Source organism: Pristiophorus japonicus, chromosome 5, assembly GCF_044704955.1.
Source record: "Pristiophorus japonicus isolate sPriJap1 chromosome 5, sPriJap1.hap1, whole genome shotgun sequence".
NCBI lineage: Eukaryota > Metazoa > Chordata > Chondrichthyes > Pristiophoridae > Pristiophorus > Pristiophorus japonicus.
Window position 1 is genome coordinate 125,400,652 of NC_091981.1, and position 19,638 is coordinate 125,420,289.

At 47.2% G+C, this 19,638-nt stretch overlaps 1 protein-coding gene across 1 annotated transcript in view; it reads left to right on the forward strand.

Annotated features, from left to right (window-relative positions):
* cdk6 (cyclin dependent kinase 6) overlaps positions 1 to 19,638 on the forward strand; it is a 388,215-nt gene that overhangs the window by 78,139 nt on the left and 290,438 nt on the right. The window contains exon 3 of the mRNA XM_070880916.1: positions 4,549 to 4,684. Coding sequence (XP_070737017.1) covers positions 4,549 to 4,684 — 136 coding nt within the window. The remainder of the gene's footprint in view (positions 1 to 4,548; positions 4,685 to 19,638) is intronic.

Below are 19,638 nucleotides of genomic sequence, written 5' to 3' on the forward strand. Positions count from 1 at the left end.
GGATATGGCATTTTCTGAAGCCTTCACCCACTGGTGGCCATGACTGAGTCAGCTATCTCCTCCCAAAGCCTTCTGTAAGTGGGCTTGAATAGCCTCCTGCCACTCTGCAGGAACAGGACAGCCCCACTTCGTTGCATGGCCATGATCAACGCCTCTAGTGCAGCAACCGAGAACCTACATGCCCGCTCCCTTGGTTGATGAGCCATGTCAAATTAAAATTGGGACACATACATGGGGTTAAGGTAGAAGCTTAAATATCATGAAAAAAACTTCAAAAAATATATACTTTAAAAAAAATTGTCGTCATTTTTATCATAATGGAGAAATTTGACATTGTACAAATATAAAATCAATTTTTCAGGGCCAGAACGGTTGTTTAGCAGTCAGTATGCTGTTAAAAGCCCAGCTACACCTATTCCAACAAGGCTAAACATTTAATGGGGTGTTTAACAGTGATATAAGGCAGAAAAGCTTAAATTCCTGTCAACTCCACTGATTTCACTGATTGTCGACTATGGAGTGGGGAAGGGGGTAGTCGGGCAGGGGTTTCATGGGCATTCGCTGGACGGTAGTTGGGCAAATAGAACTCTGTGCCAGTGAAAGTATTTTGGGGGCGCATGTGGACAATCTGTCAGAGAAACTTGACAGATCGCAAGTTCCAGATATTCGCGCATGCTCAGCGCATGCAGAAACCCAGAACTTGTGGGGCCATTCTGAGGTCTTACGACAACGTATGCTGTGAGAACACTGTCATCGGCCCCGTCAAATTCGGGTCAATACTTTCACATTTAATTAATAGTTAGCTTGTGAATCAAACCAGCCCATTCAGCACTTGCAAAAGACAACTGCAGTTAAAGATTTGTTATTTGTAATTTGGTACTTACCCACTCACTGTAGTTCAGGCTAGGCAGTATTCATTCAACTGTCTTCTCACTCTGTTGGCTTTCTGCAACATTTGGAATCTACAGAAAACCAAAAACCTCTCCAAGAACAGAAAATACCAGGGCCACAATGGTTGCAGTCTCTCAATTGACTTTCCCACAAACAAATCAGTGGAGTAATACTTGTGCATTAAACAGTGCATCATCCAACTTATTATCAGGAATTCTATGGAAGATCTGCTCATTTTTATTTAACTTACATCAATTTATTGACCAGCTACAGATCTTGCCTACTATCATTACTGTTGTGTACATCAACAAACTGTAGTGACGGACTGGTGTTGCTATCTATGCTGTTGAAAGAGGAGCAATTGGCACTGCTGTTCAGAGAGCTACCAAACAGTGTCTGGCAAATACTTTATTTTTCAGAGAGGGAGAAGAGCCAGCAGAGCTACAGTTTATTTTTTACCATGCTAACGTCACATGCAAGTGCTATGTTTCACTGTGACTTACATTATCACTTCTTTGACAAACAAATTAAAAATGATTTACCTAACCCTCAGTAATGATGATGTGCCTTTATACACAACATCTCAATCATATCATCCACTTGCTGCAAGGCGTTTCTTAAATATCTGTCCAGTTCTCCCACCAACTTGATACCACTTGTCACTTTAAGCATTTTTTAAAGTTAAGTGGTTGTTCTCCTGAACACGGAGATTATGCTGGGTATGAGAAGCAATTTTCCAAATACACTTGAAGCCTTGTCCACCAGGAGCGCAATTTCAGAAAATTCATCCTGTGATTCTATCAGGATTTGTTTTGCTTCCTTTCCTCCATCTGAATGTTTCAGTTTCCATCTTATTCCGTATCTTAATTTTGCCTTCCTGTCCAATGCCTGAATAGCCACTCTGAATAGTGTGACTTCTTTGAAATGATGCATTGTACAACATTTTCTGCTTTCAGTTCACCTCAACCTTCTCCACAAAAGACAAAACAGAATCGAGAACAGAAACATATAGGGAGAAATCAACACATAGGAAAGATCTGTTTCAGATAAAGGCATGAAAATACTTAAGGGCAGTACACAGGAAGCAATCCATGCTCATCTAAACAGAGGAGGAATGGATACATGAAACAAACTACAGGTATCATCAAAAGCCAATGCAACTGTGTAGAAATGAGTTTGATAACTACCTGATAGGAAATGCCATTGAACAGTACAGAAATTAGTATAGATTGAGATATGTAGCAACATAAAATTTACAACTGGCTGCGTAAAAAAGATTCTCCTCATCTCGCCTCTGGTTCTTTTGCCAATTTATCCTCTGTATAAGGAAATAGTCCGAAGAACATTTGCCACCCATATTCATTCATCTCCTTTTCCTTCATCCGCCTATTCAATCTAGTCTTGAATGTTGACGTAGCTTTTGCCTCAACCATGAGCCCTAGAAGTGAGTGCCATAGTCTCGCAACTCTTTGTAAGAAGCTCCTCCTTCCTGCGTTTTGTTCTAAATTGCTTATATTTAACCTTGTATCTATGGTTTCTCATTCTAGACCCCACAACTACTAGAAAAAGTCTACAAGTCTACTTCTAACTACCCTGACTTATCTTTTCATTATTTTAAACACTGATGATCAAATACTCCACAGGAGCTAGTCACTCCTGCAGCGCTGGGGTAGGGGAACAACAGTGGAGATGTGAAGATTCATAAATATTGCAACAATCTCTTTGATTTTCTTTGCAGATTAGAATATATTTACATAGAACTTTCCTTCAAGCAAATAACTAGGTTGAATAGAATCTATCGTAGAATGGATTGTGTATGTCTTTACAGGAGTGAACTTAGTGGCCCAAATGTATGGGACAGGCAATAGCTTTTCTCGTTCTGTGCTTTTTTTACCATGATGATGGAAAGAAAATCAATGTCTATTGATTCAATACCAAAATAGTTGTATGAGAGTACGTCATATGGTAGCTTGGAACAAGTGTTTTAGGATCATTTTGAATTTGGACTTTGGAGGGCCTAAAATGTGAGTATTTGCAAAGTCAAGGTTGAACCTGATAATTCAGGTTAATGTCTTAAGCTTCGCCACACCAGAAGGCAGAATTCATTAGTATGCCAGGAATTGGACACCTCCAGCATTGGACTAGAATGGGGAGACAATTATTATTCGCTAGCGCCTCGTTTCCACTGAAAAACAAGGCCCCAAGTGCTCCAGCCTGAAACCTGGAAGCCTCATTGTGGGTTTGGGATAGGTGAGATGTTAAAATGTAAAACATCTCGAATACAACGTGCTTCAAACCCACCCACTTCCGGTTTTAACAGAAGAACTGGGGGGGGTGGGGGGGCTGCAGGCAACCAACCACTGCCAGGAGGTGAATTGCGCATTTAAATATTTTAATGAGGCTGCGTGTCTCAAATTGTATCTCTCTCCCAGGTTTAGGTTTCCCGGACCTCGGGAAACCCGGCAGATAAAGGGAGGCGAGAACTGTTGCATAGAAGCAGTAAGTGCCTATCCAGCAGGAGCAGGAGTGCTTCCTCCGGCCCACCAAGCAAGCCTGTTTCTCACTCCCCATGATCGGAGCCCTCCTCGTGATCACCAACCCCCTCCCCCCATCTTTGCCTCCAATCTCTCTCCAGCCTACCTGCTCCTGGGCTGTGGCTTCTTCTGGACCGTTCCCTGCCCGACAGGAAACCAAGCCTGTCAATCAGGCCGGACTCCGGGTGGGGAACCTGTTTTTAAAAAAAAAACATGCATGCCATGGAGTTAAAACCCGGACAAGAACACCTCCTCCCCCCCACCCCACAAACCGGCTTGGTAATCCCGCCCCAGCAAATATCAGGACCTATATCTTCTCTATCATAAAGACTTCAAAGTTCCACCTCTGCAAAAGTCATACCACCATCCACCTCATCATCCTCTCTCCCCTGCTGCTGAAATCTTTTTACATGCATTTGGCTAGATTGCACCTTGCACCTGGCTTCCACCTTTACACCCTCCCTAAATTCCAGCTTGCCTAAACCTCTGCCACATGCATCCTGTCCCAACCTAAATCCTACTCACCCATCACCTTTGTTCTCACTGACCTACATACCTGAAATTTAATATCCTTTTTATATCCCATTATTGCCTTGCTGATCTTATCTCTGCACCCTCCTCGAGCCCTGTTGTGCCTGTTTTACTCCCAAAAAACAGGCGCAACACACACACATTTCTACCCCGGTATCTAGAAGGCATAAATATAAGATCATCACAATGGGTTGTTAGGCCTTGGAATGGCCGACTGAAAACAGTGTTGAAAGCAGAATTCATAATAGCTTTTGAAAGGGAAGTAGATAAATATTTGATAAAGAAAACTGTATAAGATTATGGGGAAAGGGTGGGGCAATGGGATTAAATGGATAGTTCTTTCAGAAAACCACCATAGATATGATAGGCCAAATGGCCTTTTTCTGTGTTGTAAAATTCATTTTATGCCCTTAATATTTTAATGTTATTGTGAGTGAAGCTGGGAATAATCAGGTCTGCAATTGTGTTGAATTTTCTGTGAAATGTTTAATTTACCAGAAATAGACAGTGATGAATGATTTTGATCTGAGTAGTTACCTTTGCACTGACTTTGATCTTCCCCACCTTTTTCTTTATTTTCTTCTGTTCTTAGGTTGTTTGATGTATGCACAGTGTCTCGAACAGACCGAGAGACAAAATTGACTCTTGTTTTTGAACATGTCGATCAAGATTTGACTACCTATTTGGAGAAAGCCCCAGAGCCAGGAGTGCCCCCAGAGACAATTAAGGTACAAAGAGCGATTTTTAATACAATCGTTTCTATTTTAGATCATTCAAAACAAACTCTATCTGAAATGTTGGCAGCAAGATATGAAACATTTACTGTCCTCATATTCCTAAGATTTTACTTGATGATTTTATCATGTGAAGTTCTTCCACATTAAGGGGGACATTTTGACTTTGGGCGATAGTGTAAAACAGGCAATAATGCATAAACCGCCTGTTCTACATCTCTCTTCAATGGAAATTAAAATCAGAAGAGAGGTGTAATGGGCACTTGATCTGGTAACGGCCATTTTATCCTATTGCCCAAATTCAGAATTACCCCCACAAACTGAAGGGAGTATAATTTTTAAATACTAAGTGTGCATGTAAAGATGTCTTATGGCATTGCATATAGTGAGTTCAACGATGTGCTGTTTTGTAATAAAAGAGTATTCAGGCCATATAGACCTTATAATCCTTCCCCTTCTCGATCTTCCCACCCCATCTCCCCTATATTCCTTATTTCTCTCTCCTCTCCCTCTCTATCCTCAGTCCTCTATTCCGCTTCGCCACCCCCCATCTTCCAATTATCCCCTTGAAACCCACTTGGCCAAAGCACTATAGTTGGTATTGACTCCCCATGTGCAATGACACAGGAGATTGACTGATATATACATAAAATACATGTATGACTCTCCCATGGGGTCAATAGGTCAGAGCACCAGTCAAATCGAGGAAGACTTGCTTCCACTCTAAAAATGAATTCTTAGGTGACTGAACAGTCCAATATGTGAATTACAGTCTCTGTCACAGGTGGGACAGACAGTCGTTGAAGTAAAGTGTAAAGTCCTTACTCTACAGCATGAAACCACACAAGGCACATTCCAGGGACAAGGTCACTCTGTGACCTTAACTCTTTATTGCAGCACTCCAGAAGTGATGACCTTGCATGGGACCTCCCTTTATATACCTGAGTGATCAGGTAAGGAGTGTCTCCCACAAGTTCGCCCCCTGTGGTCAAGGTGTGCATCTGAGTTGAGTGTATACAGTAATACAGTGGTGTTACATTGTAGTTACAAACATGACATCACCTTCCCCCCCCCAAAGTCTTATTGGGATCATAGGTTTAGTCTTTCAGGTGGTCTGCGCTCCCTTGTGGAGCGCCGCAGTTGGGGCTCTGGTTGTTGGACACTGATCTGAGTGTCTGCCACCTGTGGTGATTCCGGCCTGTCTGGGCTGACCTCAGGAACTGTGCATTCCTCTGATTGCTTTTGTTGCACGTTCACTGACGGTAGTGTGAGCTCCATCTCAGGGTCTTCTTCAGGTTCCTCCGTGTCATTGCTGAACCTTTTTTTTTACTTGATCCAGATGCTTACGGCATAGCTGGCCATTGTTGAGTTTTACCACAATGACCCTATTCCCCTCTTTGTCAATTACAGTACCCTCGAGCCATTTGGGTCCCATGGCGTGATTGAGGACAAATACAGGATCATTTATTTCTATACATCTCCCCCTTGAATTACGGTCATGGTACTCGTTTTGTGACTTGCGCTTGCCCTCAACTATGTCGGTCAGGATTGGGTGGATGAGGAACAACCGAGTTTTGAGTGTCCGTTTCATGAGTAGCTCTGCGGGCGGAACCCCCGTGAGCGAGTGCGGGCGGGACCTATAGGCCAGAAGGAGACGCGATAGGTGGCATTGTAGGGAGGGTCCTTGAATCCTGAGCATCCCTTGCTTAACGATTTGGACTGCACGTTCCGCCTGGCCATTGGAGGCCAGCTTAAATGGTGCAGTCCTAACGTGGTTGATGCCATTGCCTGACATAAACTCCCGGAATTCATAGCTCGTGAAACACGGGCCATTATCACTAACCAGGATGTCCGGCAAGTCATGGGTTGCGAAGATTGCACGTAGACTTTCCACGGTGATGGATGGCGTGCATGAATTCAGAATGATGCACTCGATCCATTTCGAGTACGCATCTACAACGATAAGGAACATCTTTCCCATGAATGGGCCCACGTAGTCAACGTGAATGCGTGACCAGGCTTGGTGGGCCAAGGCCACAGGCTGAGCGGGGCCTCCCTGGGGGCATTGCCCAGCTGGGCACATGTTGTGCACCTGCGTACACAGTGTTCCAGGTCTGAGTTAATTCCACGCCACCAAACATGTGACCGGGCAATGGCCTTCATCATCACAATGCCTGGGTGCTCGCTGTGGAGTTCCCTGCTGAATGCCTCCCTGCCCTTCTGGGGCATGTCTACCCGGCTGCCCCGTAACAGGCAGCCAGCTTGGACGGAGAGTTCATCCATCCATCTCTGAAACGGCCTGACTTCCTCGGGGCACGCCCTGTGTGCTGGCGCCCAATCCCTAGTCAGGACACATTTCTTAATCAGGGATAGGAGGGGATCCCTGTTTGTCCAGATTTTGATCTGGCGGGCTGTGATAGGGGAGCCTGAACTGTCGAAGGCATCGACAGCCATGACCATCTCAGCGCTTTGCTCAGCTGCCCCCTCAGTGTTGGCCAGTGGGAGCCTGCTGAGCATGTCAGCGTAATTTTCAGTGCCGGGCCAGTGCCGGATGGAGTCGTCATAAGCAGCCAGCATGAGAGCCCATCGCTGTATGCGAGCTGATGCGTTGGCATTGACAGCCTTGCTGTCTGACAACAAGGATGTGAGTGGCTTATGGTCCGTCTCTAATTCAAACTTCCTACCAAAGAGGCACTGGTGCATTTTCTTTACACCATAGACACATGCAAGCGCTTCCTTCTCGACCATCCCATAGCCCCATTCTGCTTAAGAGAGTGACCTGGAGGCATAAGCCACAGGTTGTAGCTGACCCTCAGCATTGCCCTGCTGCAACACGCACCCAACCCCATAGGACGATGCATCAAATATCAGAACTAGGCTTTTGCAAGGGTCGTACAGGGTCCACAGCTTGTTTGAACACGGTAGGTTTCGCGCCCGATCAAAAGCCCGTTCCTGACAGTCCCCCTAAAACCAATCGCAACCCTTACACAGGAGCACGTGTAGCGGCTCCAACAATGTGCTCAAGTTCGGCAGAAAGTTTCTGAAATAGTTCAACAGTCCCAGGAATGAACGCAGCTCCGATGTGTTGCAGGGCCTGGGTGCTCGTCGAATCGCCTCTGTTTTGGATTCAGTGGGCCGAATCCCATCTGCAGCAAATCTCCTGCCCAGAAACTCAACCTCAGGAGCTAAGAACATGCAATTGGACTTCTTGAGTCACAAGCCTACCCGGTCCAGTCGGCGTAGCACCTCCTCCCATTTGTGGAGATGTTCCTCGGTGTCTCGACCCGTGATGAGGATGTCGTCCTGGAATACGATCGTTCCAGGGATGGATTTAAGCAGGCTTTCCATGTTGCGTTGAAAAATCGTGGCCGCTGATCGAATGCCAAACAGGCACCTGTTATAAACGAACAGTCCCTTGTGCGTGGTGATGGTGGTCAGCAGTTTAAATTTGTTGGCCAGTTCTTGGGTCATATAGGCTGAAGTGAGGTCCAACTTGGTGAGCAGCTTGCCGCCTGCCAGCATGGCAAAGCGGTCCTCCGCTCTTGGGAGCGGGTATTGGTCTTTTAAGGACACCCGATTGATGGTGGCCTTGTAGTCGCCACGGATCTTGACAGAGCCATCCGCTTTAAGAACGGGGACGATGGGGCTCGCCCAGTCACTGAATTCAACAGGCGAGATGATGCCCTCTTGCAACAGCCGGTCCAATTCGCTCTCGATTTTCTCCCACATCACATACGGTACCGCTCTGGCTTTGTGGTGCACTGGCCTGGTGTCCGGGGTGATATGTATCACTACTTTAGTGTCTTTGAAAGTCCCGACGCCCGGTTGGAAAAGTGACTCGAATTGTTGTAGGACTTGTGAGCACGAACTTCGCTCCACCGAGGACATTGCGTGAACATCCCCCCATTTCCAGTTCAACTCGGCTAACCAGCTCCTCCCCAACAGTGCGGGACCATTGCCCGCGACAATCCAGAGTGGCAGCCGGTTCACTAACCCATTGTGCGTGACAGCCAACATTGTACTGCCTAGCACTGGAATGATTTCTTTGGTGTAAGTCCTTAATTGTGTCTCGATACGTTCTAATTTGGGTCTACTGGCTTTGAGTGGCCACCGCTTCTCGAATTGTTGAACACCCATGAATGACTGGCTGGCCCCCGTGTCCAGCTCCATGTGTACTGGGATACCGTTGAATAAAACCCTCATCATCATTGGTGGCGTTTTGGTGTATGAACTGTGAATATTCGCCGCGTGGACCCGCTGAACCTCGGCGTCCATCGATTTGCCCCAAAAGTCATCCTGCCTCACAGAACCCTCTTCTGGTCCATCTGCCTCATATCAGTCTGGTTGCAGGCTTTGTGCACATACAAGCTAAATAGCCACTGAGGTTGCAGTTTCTGCAGACAAACTGTTGGAATCTGCAAGATCTGGCTGAGTGTTTTCCCCCATATCTCCAGCATGTTAAAGTTTCTATTATTGGGGACAAAAGGGCTGTGGCCAGGAATTCTGTGCTGACTGTCCCTCTGACTGCTCGTAAGTACCCTACTAGTAGGTGTCAGTGGCCCCATCACGGGCCGCATTGTCCACTGTGATGGCGTGAACGTCCGTTCAGCCTGCCATTGTCTCTGTTGAGGTCCTACTCTGGGGTCTGTTACTGCCTGATGTATGTCGGACTGCCCCTGCCTGCCCGCGGGGCTCTGAGTAGCATTGAGGATGTTGACTCTCTGATCCATCGCTGCATTGGAGGCAGAATTACGCACGGAAATCATTTTCGTCTCTTCCTCCCCTGCCATGAAAGTCTGAGCCAACAACGCCACCGCTTCCAAGGTCAAGTCCTTGGTCTCAATTAACTTGCGAAAAATTCTCGCATGACTGATACCCTCGATAAAGAAGTCCCTTAGCATCTCCCCCCTGCAGGCATCTGTGAACTTACAGAGGCTGGCCAAGTGCCTGAGGTCCGCTACAAAGTCCGGTATACTCTGTCCTTCATGACATCGGTGGGTGTAGAATCTGCGTCGAGCCATGTGTATGCTGCTCGCCGGCTTGAGGTGCTCCCCAATCAACTTGCTATGCTCTTCAAAGGTTTTGTCCGACGGCTTTTCGGGTGCCAGTAAATCCTTCATGAGCGCATAAGTCTATGGCCCGCAGCTGGTCAAAAGATGAGCCCGACGCTTGTCGGCCGCTGCATCCCCCAGCCAGTCTTTCGTGACAAAGCTCTGCTGAAGCCTCTCAACAAAATCATCCCAGTCTTCCCCAACACAGTACCATTCATCTGTGCTACCGGTGGTCATTCTCGTGGGTCGTGAATTCTTGTTTCTCGTCGCCAATGTAAAGTCCTTACTCTTCAGCATGAAACCACACGAGGCACATTCCAGAAACAAGGCCACTCAGTGACCTTAACTCTTTATTGCAGCACTCCAGAAGTGATGACCTTGCGTGGGACCTCCCTTTATATACCTGAGTGATCAGGTAAGGAGTGTCTCCCACAAGTTCGCTCCCTGTGGTCAAGGTGTGCATCTGAGTTGAGTGTATACAGTAATACAGTGGTGTTACATTGTAGTTACAAACATGACAGAAAGGGTGGGTGGGACTGGTTTCTGCATGCTCTCGGCGATAAGACTCAAGGTGCTCAGCACCATCCCAGATGCACTTCCTCCACTTAGGCCAGGGTCTCCCAGGTGTCCGTGGGCATGTTCCATTTTATCAAGGAGGCTTTGAGGGTGTCCTTGAAAAGTTTCCTCTGCCCACCTTGGCTCGCTTGCCGTCTAGGAGTTCCGAGTAGAGCGCTTGGTTTGGGAGTCTTGTATCAGGCATATGAACAATGTGGCCCGCCCAGCGGAGCTGGTCAAGTGTGGTCAGTGCTTCGATGCTGGGGATGTTGGCTTGGTTGAGCACGCTAACGTTGGTCCGTCTGTCCTCCCAGGAGATTTGCAGGATCTTGCGGAGACATCGTTAGTGGTATTTCTCCAGCAATTTGAGGTGTCTACTGTATATGGTCCACGTCTCTGAGCCACACAGGAGGGTGGGGATCACTACAGCCCTGTAGACCATGAGCTTGGTGGCAGATTTGAGGGTCTGATCTTCGAACACTCTTTTCCTCAGGCGGCCGACGGCTGCGCTGGCGCATTGGAGGCGATGTAAAACTCCGTTGTTGATGTCTGCCCTTGTTGATAATAGGCTCCCGAGGTATGGAAAGTGATCCACATTATCCAGGGCCACGCCGTGGATCTTTATGACTGGGGGGTAGTGCTCTGTGGCGGGGTCAGACTGGTGTTACAGATGTTTAGTGTAAGGCCCATGCTTTCGTATGCCTCAGTGAAGATGTTGACTATGACTTGGAGTTCAGTCTCTGAATGTGCTCAGACGCAGGCATCGTCCGCGTACTGTAGTTCGACGACAGAGGTTGGGACAGTCTTGGATGTGGCCTGGAGATGACGAAGGTTGAACAGGTCCCCACTGGTTCTGTAGTTTAGTTCCATTCCAGTGCGGAGCTTGTTGAGTGTGAGATGGAGCATGGCAGCGAGGAAGATTGAGAAGAGGGTTGGCGCAATGACGCAGTCCTGCTTGACCCCGGTCCGGTCGTGGATTGGATCTGTAATGGATAATGCGCCTGTAGCATTCTAGCAGTGTATTATTATACTGTTAAAGTGTAGCTGTATGCAACAAGGTGCCGGGAAATTGGACCCATTTGTGCTGGCATTTAAGGCTGGGGTGCAAGAGAAAATGGCGGCTGCTTCGCTTCTGCCCAATTTGGGCAGGTTGTCAGCGCTGCCGTTGCCTGCAGATAGTTAGATGAGCCAGATCGCGATGTCAGTTAACGTACAACGCTGAATGCCACATGATCTGGTATTTTGTACATCGCAGTTCCTTTTAACGCCCTCTCCAAAGCACGCACGGCAAAACGTGTGTGCAGCAGTCGACAGAGCCTCTGCCAGCGCTTCTCAAGGGGCACACGCCACTTACACTTAAGTTTAGATTTTTGCTTCTGTACTGGTTTCTTTACATTTCATTGGAGTAGTGGCTTGGTGTAATACATTTTAAAAATTGTTAAAAGTGTAAAGGGACTGCAGGGAGTGCTGTTGGATGTTTGCAATGCATTGGCTCTTAAAGGAAGGCCTCTGAGAACACCACTTGCTCCCAGTCCCGGGGGCTCTAGTTGCAGTCCCCCTTGGGCTGGAGCATAACATGGAGCAGAGGCAGCAGAGCTGCTCACAGAGGGAGGAGGAGGAAGTGGAAGGAAGGAGGCAACCCAGATAGCCCCTTTCTGGCCGGTATCCGGGGTCGAATCATCTGCCTGCAGTACCAGTGATCACAACCTCAAATCCCCTTTCAACATTAGCCCCACACCTTTCCTTCCTTCTGTTACTGACCATCACAGCGTCCTTTTGGCCACAATGCTGAAATAAAATCCACCACAAAGCAAACTTTCTAATCCAACATTATGGGCGCAAGTTTCCACACGATAAAAAACGGGCGTCCCTCCGAGCTGGGCGCCAGAAAAAAACGCGCTATTCTCGAGCGCTCTGCAGCTCCTTGTCTGTTTGGCGCGGCGCCCCGGGGTGCGGAGCCTACACTCGCGCCGATTTTGTAAGTGGGAGGTGGCGGGTACCATTTAAATGAGTTTTTTTCCTGCCGGCAATGCTGCTCATGCGCGTTGGAGCGTTCGCACACGCGCAGTGTGAAGGAAACATTGGCACTCGGCCATTTTTGTAGTTCTTTGTAGCTGTTTAATTTTTGAACATTTTTTAATAAAAGCACATTGCCATCAGCACGTCAGCACTGAGGCTTCTTGCAGCAGTGAGAAGGCTGCAGGGAGCCTCAAAGTTGAGGCAGTCGTTTCCCTCCCCCCCCCCCCGCCCACCGTCGGGAACGAATGGCTGCCTCCCCCCCCCCCCCCCGCAGCATTCTCCCTGGCTGAAGCACTTTCACACAGGTAGGAAGATGGTTTAATCTTTTATTTGCTTATAAATGTTTATTCAGGTTGGATTTATTTGTATAATATTTGTATAAGTATAAATAAGGATTTATTGTAGAATTTAATGACTTCCCTTCCCCCCCTCCCCCCCACCTCGTTCTGGACGCCTAATTTGTAACCTGCGCCTGATTTTTTAATGTGTAGACAAGGTTTTTTCAGTTCTACAAAAATCTTCACTTGCTCCATTCTAAGTTAGTTTGGAGTACGTTTTCATTGTGGAAACTTTGAAATCAGGCATCAGTGGCCAGACACGCCCCCTTTTGAAGAAAAAATTCTGTTCCAAAGTGGAACTGTTCTACCTGACTAGAACTGCAGAAAAAAAAATGTGGAGAATTGCGATTTCTAAGATAGTCCGTTCTCCACCAGTTGCTCCTAAAAATCAGGCGCAAATCATGTGGAAACTTGGGCCCTATATATCTATCCATCCAATATGACATCAAGAAATCAATTACTCACCCTTATGCATTACCTTAGTTACTGTCTTGTGTGTGCCTTTGCCTATCCTACTGATGTCACGCAGTGCTACCCCAGTGGTTGCAGCATGGCTGGTGGAAGGCTGCTGACTTTCAGTGGGGGACACTGTAAATGTCCTTACTGGTCAACCTTGAGGAGCTGGTGGCTGGGAGTGCCAAATTGAGTGACGATGTTTCTTCTTCTTCACTCTCCTCTCTCTCTTCTCGGTTAACCACTGACTGGGCAGGGTGCATTTCAAGAGTGTGTGAAATGAGGAAGGCACAAGGGTGGAGTTGTGGTGAGGGAAGGGTGGGAAAATAACAGTGCATGCAAGAAAGAGGATAACATATAAGGATACCAGCATCTTGTATCCTTTCAGCCCCACTGCTGGCAATGGGCTCAGCCATGACCCTAACAAGATTGGCCAGCACCGTCTCCTCCAAGGGGGTGAGGTGAAGATAGGAATGGGAGGTGTGTCTTGTGTTTGGTACAGATTGTTGGTAGTTGATTGGGGTGGGGGGAGGGGAGGGGGTGGTGTCATGCATTGAGAAGTGTGTGAGGCTAGTGGTGCAGTTGGTAGCAGGTGGCTTTTGAAGATGCATTCATTGACCTTGACCAGTGGTCTGAGGTCATGAGGCTTATTTGTGCACTGGAGCCAGGTGGTGGGGGCGACACTGCTGGCAGTGACCGCCTCAGTGATCTGGTCCCACCTCCTTCTTTCTGGAGGGACTCCTGGCCAATGTTCCCTCTAATTATCTTTTGTACTGAGCGGGCCACAAACTCCTTTGAGCGCAACCTTTTCAGCCGTGAGCAAATTGTACAACAACAACTACTGTTACAACAGCAACTTTTGCAATAACCACTTAAAAGCAGTAATGCCATATTGCCACCCCACTATCTCATATTATGAGTCAATCAGAGAAGGTTCTATACAAGCTTAACATAATTTTGCAGCTTTTGAATTCTATTCCTTTAGAAATGAGCCCCACGGCGTTATTTGCACTTTTATGACTTTTTTAAGCTGTGTTGCTACTATTAATGATTTGTGAAGCTATATCCCTAGATCCCTTTGCACCTTTACCCCATTTAGATTCTTATTTTCCAAGAATTAAGGAGTCTCATTATTTCTCCTACCAAAATTCACCACCTCACACTTATCTATTATTGAAATTCCTTTGTCATTTACATGTCCATTCTGCAAATTTGTTTACGGTAGAATGAATTAAAAGCTTTTAGTTCGTCATGTAAAAACTCTATTAAAAAAAATTATCTGTCAGAAATGACTGGGATATAAAAGAACTTCAGAAATGTCACTTAATTACACGGTTATGCATCGACAAACAATCCAAAAGTCCAAGGTGAGCTGAAAGAGGCATTTCTATTCATGCAATTAGTATTAATTTTAAAGTTTTCAACATATCAACATGTCACTATAGCAATGGCTACACAAGCAACAGGAGCAGCGGCTTTCCGATAGCGCTGATGTGCTGTACGTCCACGTAAGTAATTAGAATATTAATCACAATGCAACCAGACAACCAACAAATATAAATTGAACGAAAACTGGTATCCAACTTCAATCACTTCCATTAATAAACGTGGTCTTCTTGAACCAACACCTCCCCACCACCACTCCGCCCCCCACCGTAACATGTCAGAAATGCAGCACTTATTCACAAGTGCAAAAAAACACACAAACAATTTGCGTCACAGGAATTAAAAACAAAAAGCAGGAAAAGCTATTATTTAACAAATATAAATATTTATCTTTCTTCCTGGACAGATTGACTTGGGAACTAATATGGTGACATAAAGATGTTAATTTACGCATTTCGCTTCTAATATTTTTCTCTAAAACATTCTCCGCAATATTAATCCCTGTTCTTATCATGAAAAGTGTTGAATTATTTTAGGTACTTCGCAATTAAATAGCGGGATAAAAACTTTATTGTACTCTCAATTTTTAATCTCCTATTTCAAACATTTATACCAAATCGAAATTGTACATTATCAGTTTAATCAAAGTATTTTTCTGTCTTTCTCAATAAACAAATAGTGGTTTCTTCTAAAGTAGCTTCCTACAATTTTTATGCATCATTACATAACCCTTGTTTCTATTAACACTCCACTAAGTGTTAATAGAAACAAGGGTTATGTAATGATGCTCCACTACGCGTTTAAGAGGAATTCTATATTTACATTATTCCTGGGACTTGTTCGGACTATAGAACGACAAAGTAAAATGGTTTGTGTTTGTCCCCTTTTTTGTTTCTCTTCCTAAACACCTTAATGATATATTTTTTTAAAGTAATATGTAACTCTATAAATCCTCCCCTGCTCTCCCCCTCCTCAACAGCATGGTTGCATGTTTGTGCAAAGTTACTCACTTTGGTCTATCATTCAAAATCAAACATTGAGAAATTTTAATTTAAAAACATTTTAAGCAATTCAGAGTCTCTTTAAAAGCGTTTGGACTTCAAGACCTGGTTGAAACTTGTTTAGATGAAAGGAACATGTATTTTTGCTTGTTTCTTCCAAAATTATATTTGAAACTTAGGGGGAAAAAGTGTTTTTATCACTCAGTTTTTGTGAAAAGTTCATTAAAAATCTTTAAATTTTTTCATGTCTTATTGCAACTTTGACAGAAGAAGTTGCTCAGTTTTTCTTGAACACCTCATCGCTGTCGTTAAACATACGACAAAAATGAATAAAATAAACTCTAATTCCAAACTGAGCTCAAATAAAAAATAGAATAAAATGGTTAAACTTCCTAAGAAGGCGCTGAGGTTATCTATCCCCAGTCTTGGTGATGAATTTGGATAAATTGTTTCCCTTTTTTTCTGCTGTTGTTCCCTTTGTCTCTCACAGACTCCGATACAAATGTGGGCACAAACTTTTCCCCCTCTCTCATAACAGGAATTAAATAACCCTGATAAACCCTTTCAAAAAGGGGACAACACCTGGCAAAATTTAACTCAAACTTACCGCGGGACATTGAACGACACTTTCCCGTATTATTTTCTGGCTCTAAACAATTATCTGAATTTTTCAAAAAGAATTTCACCATGGGCCTAAAAACTTGTTTGCTTTAGCCTCCTTTCCAGTGGCCATTGTACATGTACTGCGCCTCCATCTGCACCGCTCTAATGTGCAGCCGCTGCTCAGTCCCCAGGAACGGACAACACATGCCTGGTGTGGACTCTCACCCATCTCTCTCTACCTCTTTCACGGTCTATCCCTCTCTATTTCCCTCTTTCCCTCTTTTTTTCACTATCTCTCTGTCCCTGTCTCTCTCGCTCTCCCTCTTTCCCTATCTCTCGCTCTCTCTCCCTGACTCTCTCTCTCTCTCCCTCTCTCCCTGACTCTCGCGCTCTCTCTCCACCTGTCTCTCACTCTCTCTCCCTCTCCCTCTCTCCTTGTCTCTCTCTCCCTCTCTCCCTGTCTCTCTTCCTCTCTCCCTGTCTCTCTCCCTCCCTCTCTCCCTGTCTCTCGCGCTCTCGCTCTGTCCCTGTCTCTCGCTCTCCGTCTGTCCCTGTTCCTCGCTCTCTCCCTCTGTCCCTGTTCCTCGCTCTCTCCCTCTGTCCCTGTTCCTCGCTCTTTCCCTCTGTCCCTGTCTCTCCCTTTGTCCCTGTCCCTCGCGCTCTCCCTCTGTCCCTGTCTCTCTCTGTCCCTGTCTCTCTCTCTCTCTCTGTCTCTCGCTCTCTCTCCCTCTCTCCCTGACTTTCGCTCTCTCTCCCTCTCTCCCTGCCTCTCGCTCTCTCTCCCTCTCTCCCTGTCTCTCGCTCCCTCGCTCTCTCCCTCTGTCCCTGTCTCTCCCTTTGTCCCTGTCCCTCGCGCTCTCCCTCTGTCCCTGTCTCTTGCTCTCTCCCTCTCTCCCTCTCTCTCCCTTTCTCCCTGTCTCTCGCTCTCTCCCTCTGTCCATGTCTCTCGTTCTCGCTCCCTCTGTCCCTGTCTCTCGCTCCCTCTGTCCCTGTCTCTCGCTCCCTCTGTCCCTGTCTCTCACTCCCTCTGTCCCTGACCCTCGCTGTCTCTGTCCCTGACCCTCGCTCTCTCCCTCTGTCTCTCGCGCTCTCCCTCTGTCCCTGTCTCTCGCTCCCTCTGTCCCTGTCTCTCGCGCTCTCCCTCTGTCCCTGTCTCTCGCGCTCTCCCTCTGTCCCTGTCTCTCGCTCTCGCCCTCTGTCCCTGTCTCTCGCGCTCTCCCTCTGTCCCTGTCTCTCACTCCCTCTGTCCCTGTCTCTCGCGCTCTCCCTCTGTCCCTGTCTCTCACTCCCTCTGTCCCTGTCTCTCGCGCTCTCCCTCTGTCCCTGTCTCTCGCTCTCGCCCTCTGTCCCTGTTTCTTCCTCTCTCCCTCTGTCCCTGTCTCTCGCTCTCTCCCTGTCCCTGTCTCTCTCGCTCTCTCTCCCTCTGTCCCTGTCTCTCTCGCTCTCTCCCTCTGTTCCTGTCTCTCGCGCTCTCTTCCTCTGTCTCTCGCGCTCTCTTCCTCTGTCTCACGCTCTCTCCCTCTGTCTCTCACTCTCTCCCTCTGTCCCTGTCTCTCTCCATCTGTCCCTCTCCATCTCTCTCCCTCTGTTCCTGTCCGTCTCTCTCCCTCTGTCTCTCGTTCTCTCCCTCTGTCCCGGTCTCTTGCTCTCTCCCTCTCTCCCTGTGTCTTTCCCTCTGTCCCTGTCTCTCGCTCTCTCCCTCTGTCCCTGTCTCTCGCTCTCTCTCTCTGTCCATGTCTCTCGTTCTCGCTCCCTCTGTTTCTCACTCTCTCCCTCTGTCCCTGTCCCCCTCTCTCCCTCTGTCCCTGTCTCTCGCTCTTTCTCCCTCTGTCCCTGTCTCTCACTCTCTTCCTTTGTCCCTGTCTCTCACTTTCTATGTCTCTCTGTCTTGCTGTCTCTCTCTGCAAAGAATATTGGAGTAAAAGGAGAAGCAAAAAATAAATATCAGTTCAGGAGAGAGCTGTCCTCCCTTTTTTTTTTTGACATTTGAAATCCAATCAATGTTGAAAAATGAGTAGAATTATTTCCTTCTTAGGGGAAACACTTCTTGACAATGCTTTCCTATTTGTGCTCTTGTGATAATGAAGGTGCTCATTTCAGACACCAGCCTCTCGCTTCCCTCAGTCTATCTCTCTCCCATTTCGATCCTCAGTCTCCTCAGCCCAACGGATCCAGTCATCTTGTTGCGAAGTGTGGCCTGTACTACAAGCTGTAACGGTGGGCGTACGGCGCATGGGGGGGCTTCGGCAAAACCGTGCATGCACAGAAGGGGATCAGGTGCGCATGCGGGGCTCCGCGATACTGCTCATGTACCGAGGGTCGCAAAGTCGTCGGTGTTTCCTGCTCCAGCTGCTGTCCAGGTCGCCACCCCAATTCAATTCAGCTCGAGGATTAGTGCGCGCTGCACAGCTGCACTCTTTAGCGGGAACAGTGCTCCTCGCCCTTCTGGGTATAGGACTTCTCTTGTAGTGTTGACCCCCTGCACAAAGCTGGTGCAGGCGAGACATTGGGTGCCCCTTACCTGGCTTGCTGTGCCAGCTGAAGCACTTTTCCCTTTTTTTAGGTGTGGAAGGCAATTCAGCTTTGAGGAAGACTCCCATTTAGAAATTATTTCAAATGTTAATTTTCTTTTTAAGCCAGTTGAGCTGTAAGGGTTAAAAACTGCATATTTTCAAATGATTTTTATTTCTTTCATTTTAGAAGGCAGTTCCCCTTTAAGAGACACTGGGGCTGAAATTCAGGCCGTTGTTGTCTGTCTGCGACAGCCATGCGGCAGAATCACGTGGCTGCTGCTTTGTCGTCAAACGGCCGACCCGACCCAAATTCAGGTCGGGGATTTTACGGTCTGGTCCCGATTCTGTCCGATCCTGATGATGCTGCAAACGCATCATCAGAATGTGTACCACTGCTTTCCCTCAGCTTAAAAATGAACTGACCTAAATTCAGCTCAAACTCAATGCCCCACCGCACGGTGCCCCCAACAGCTTTCTCTGTCGGTGTACCTTCTCCGCACTGAGTGCGGCCTGGCAGCGCGGCGGCCCTTCAAGAGGAGGGCCCACTGGTGCGGCCGCCATGTATTTATTTTTGCCAGCTGGTTCGGCCGGGCCGCCAATGGGCAGCCTAGCACCCCCTCTTGGGTGCCAGGTCGCTGGCCTGGCTGAACCCCTCCCTGGTGGCGCAGTGGCCGAAGATCTCGAATGACAGATTCTCTCCCCTTTAACGGAGGGGAGGCAGCGTGGCGACGCACACGTGCGGTGACTTCACCACTATTCCACCACTGCAGCGGCAGACCCATATTCAGCCACTCAGCCTGCCTTTGAGTCTATGGCCCACCCCCATTATGACACATTTCCTCTGGGACTTTGAAAAAATTTCAAAGTCCTGAAAATCATTCTTCCGACCGCATCATGCGGTAAGTACAGAGAAAAAAATCATTTGGTGTGCCAGTTTTCTTGCGTTACTGAATTTCGGGCCCCACTGCTTTCTAAAATGCCAGCCCTGCTTTAAGAGAAGGCTGTTCTTGCTGCAGTGATGCTATGGCC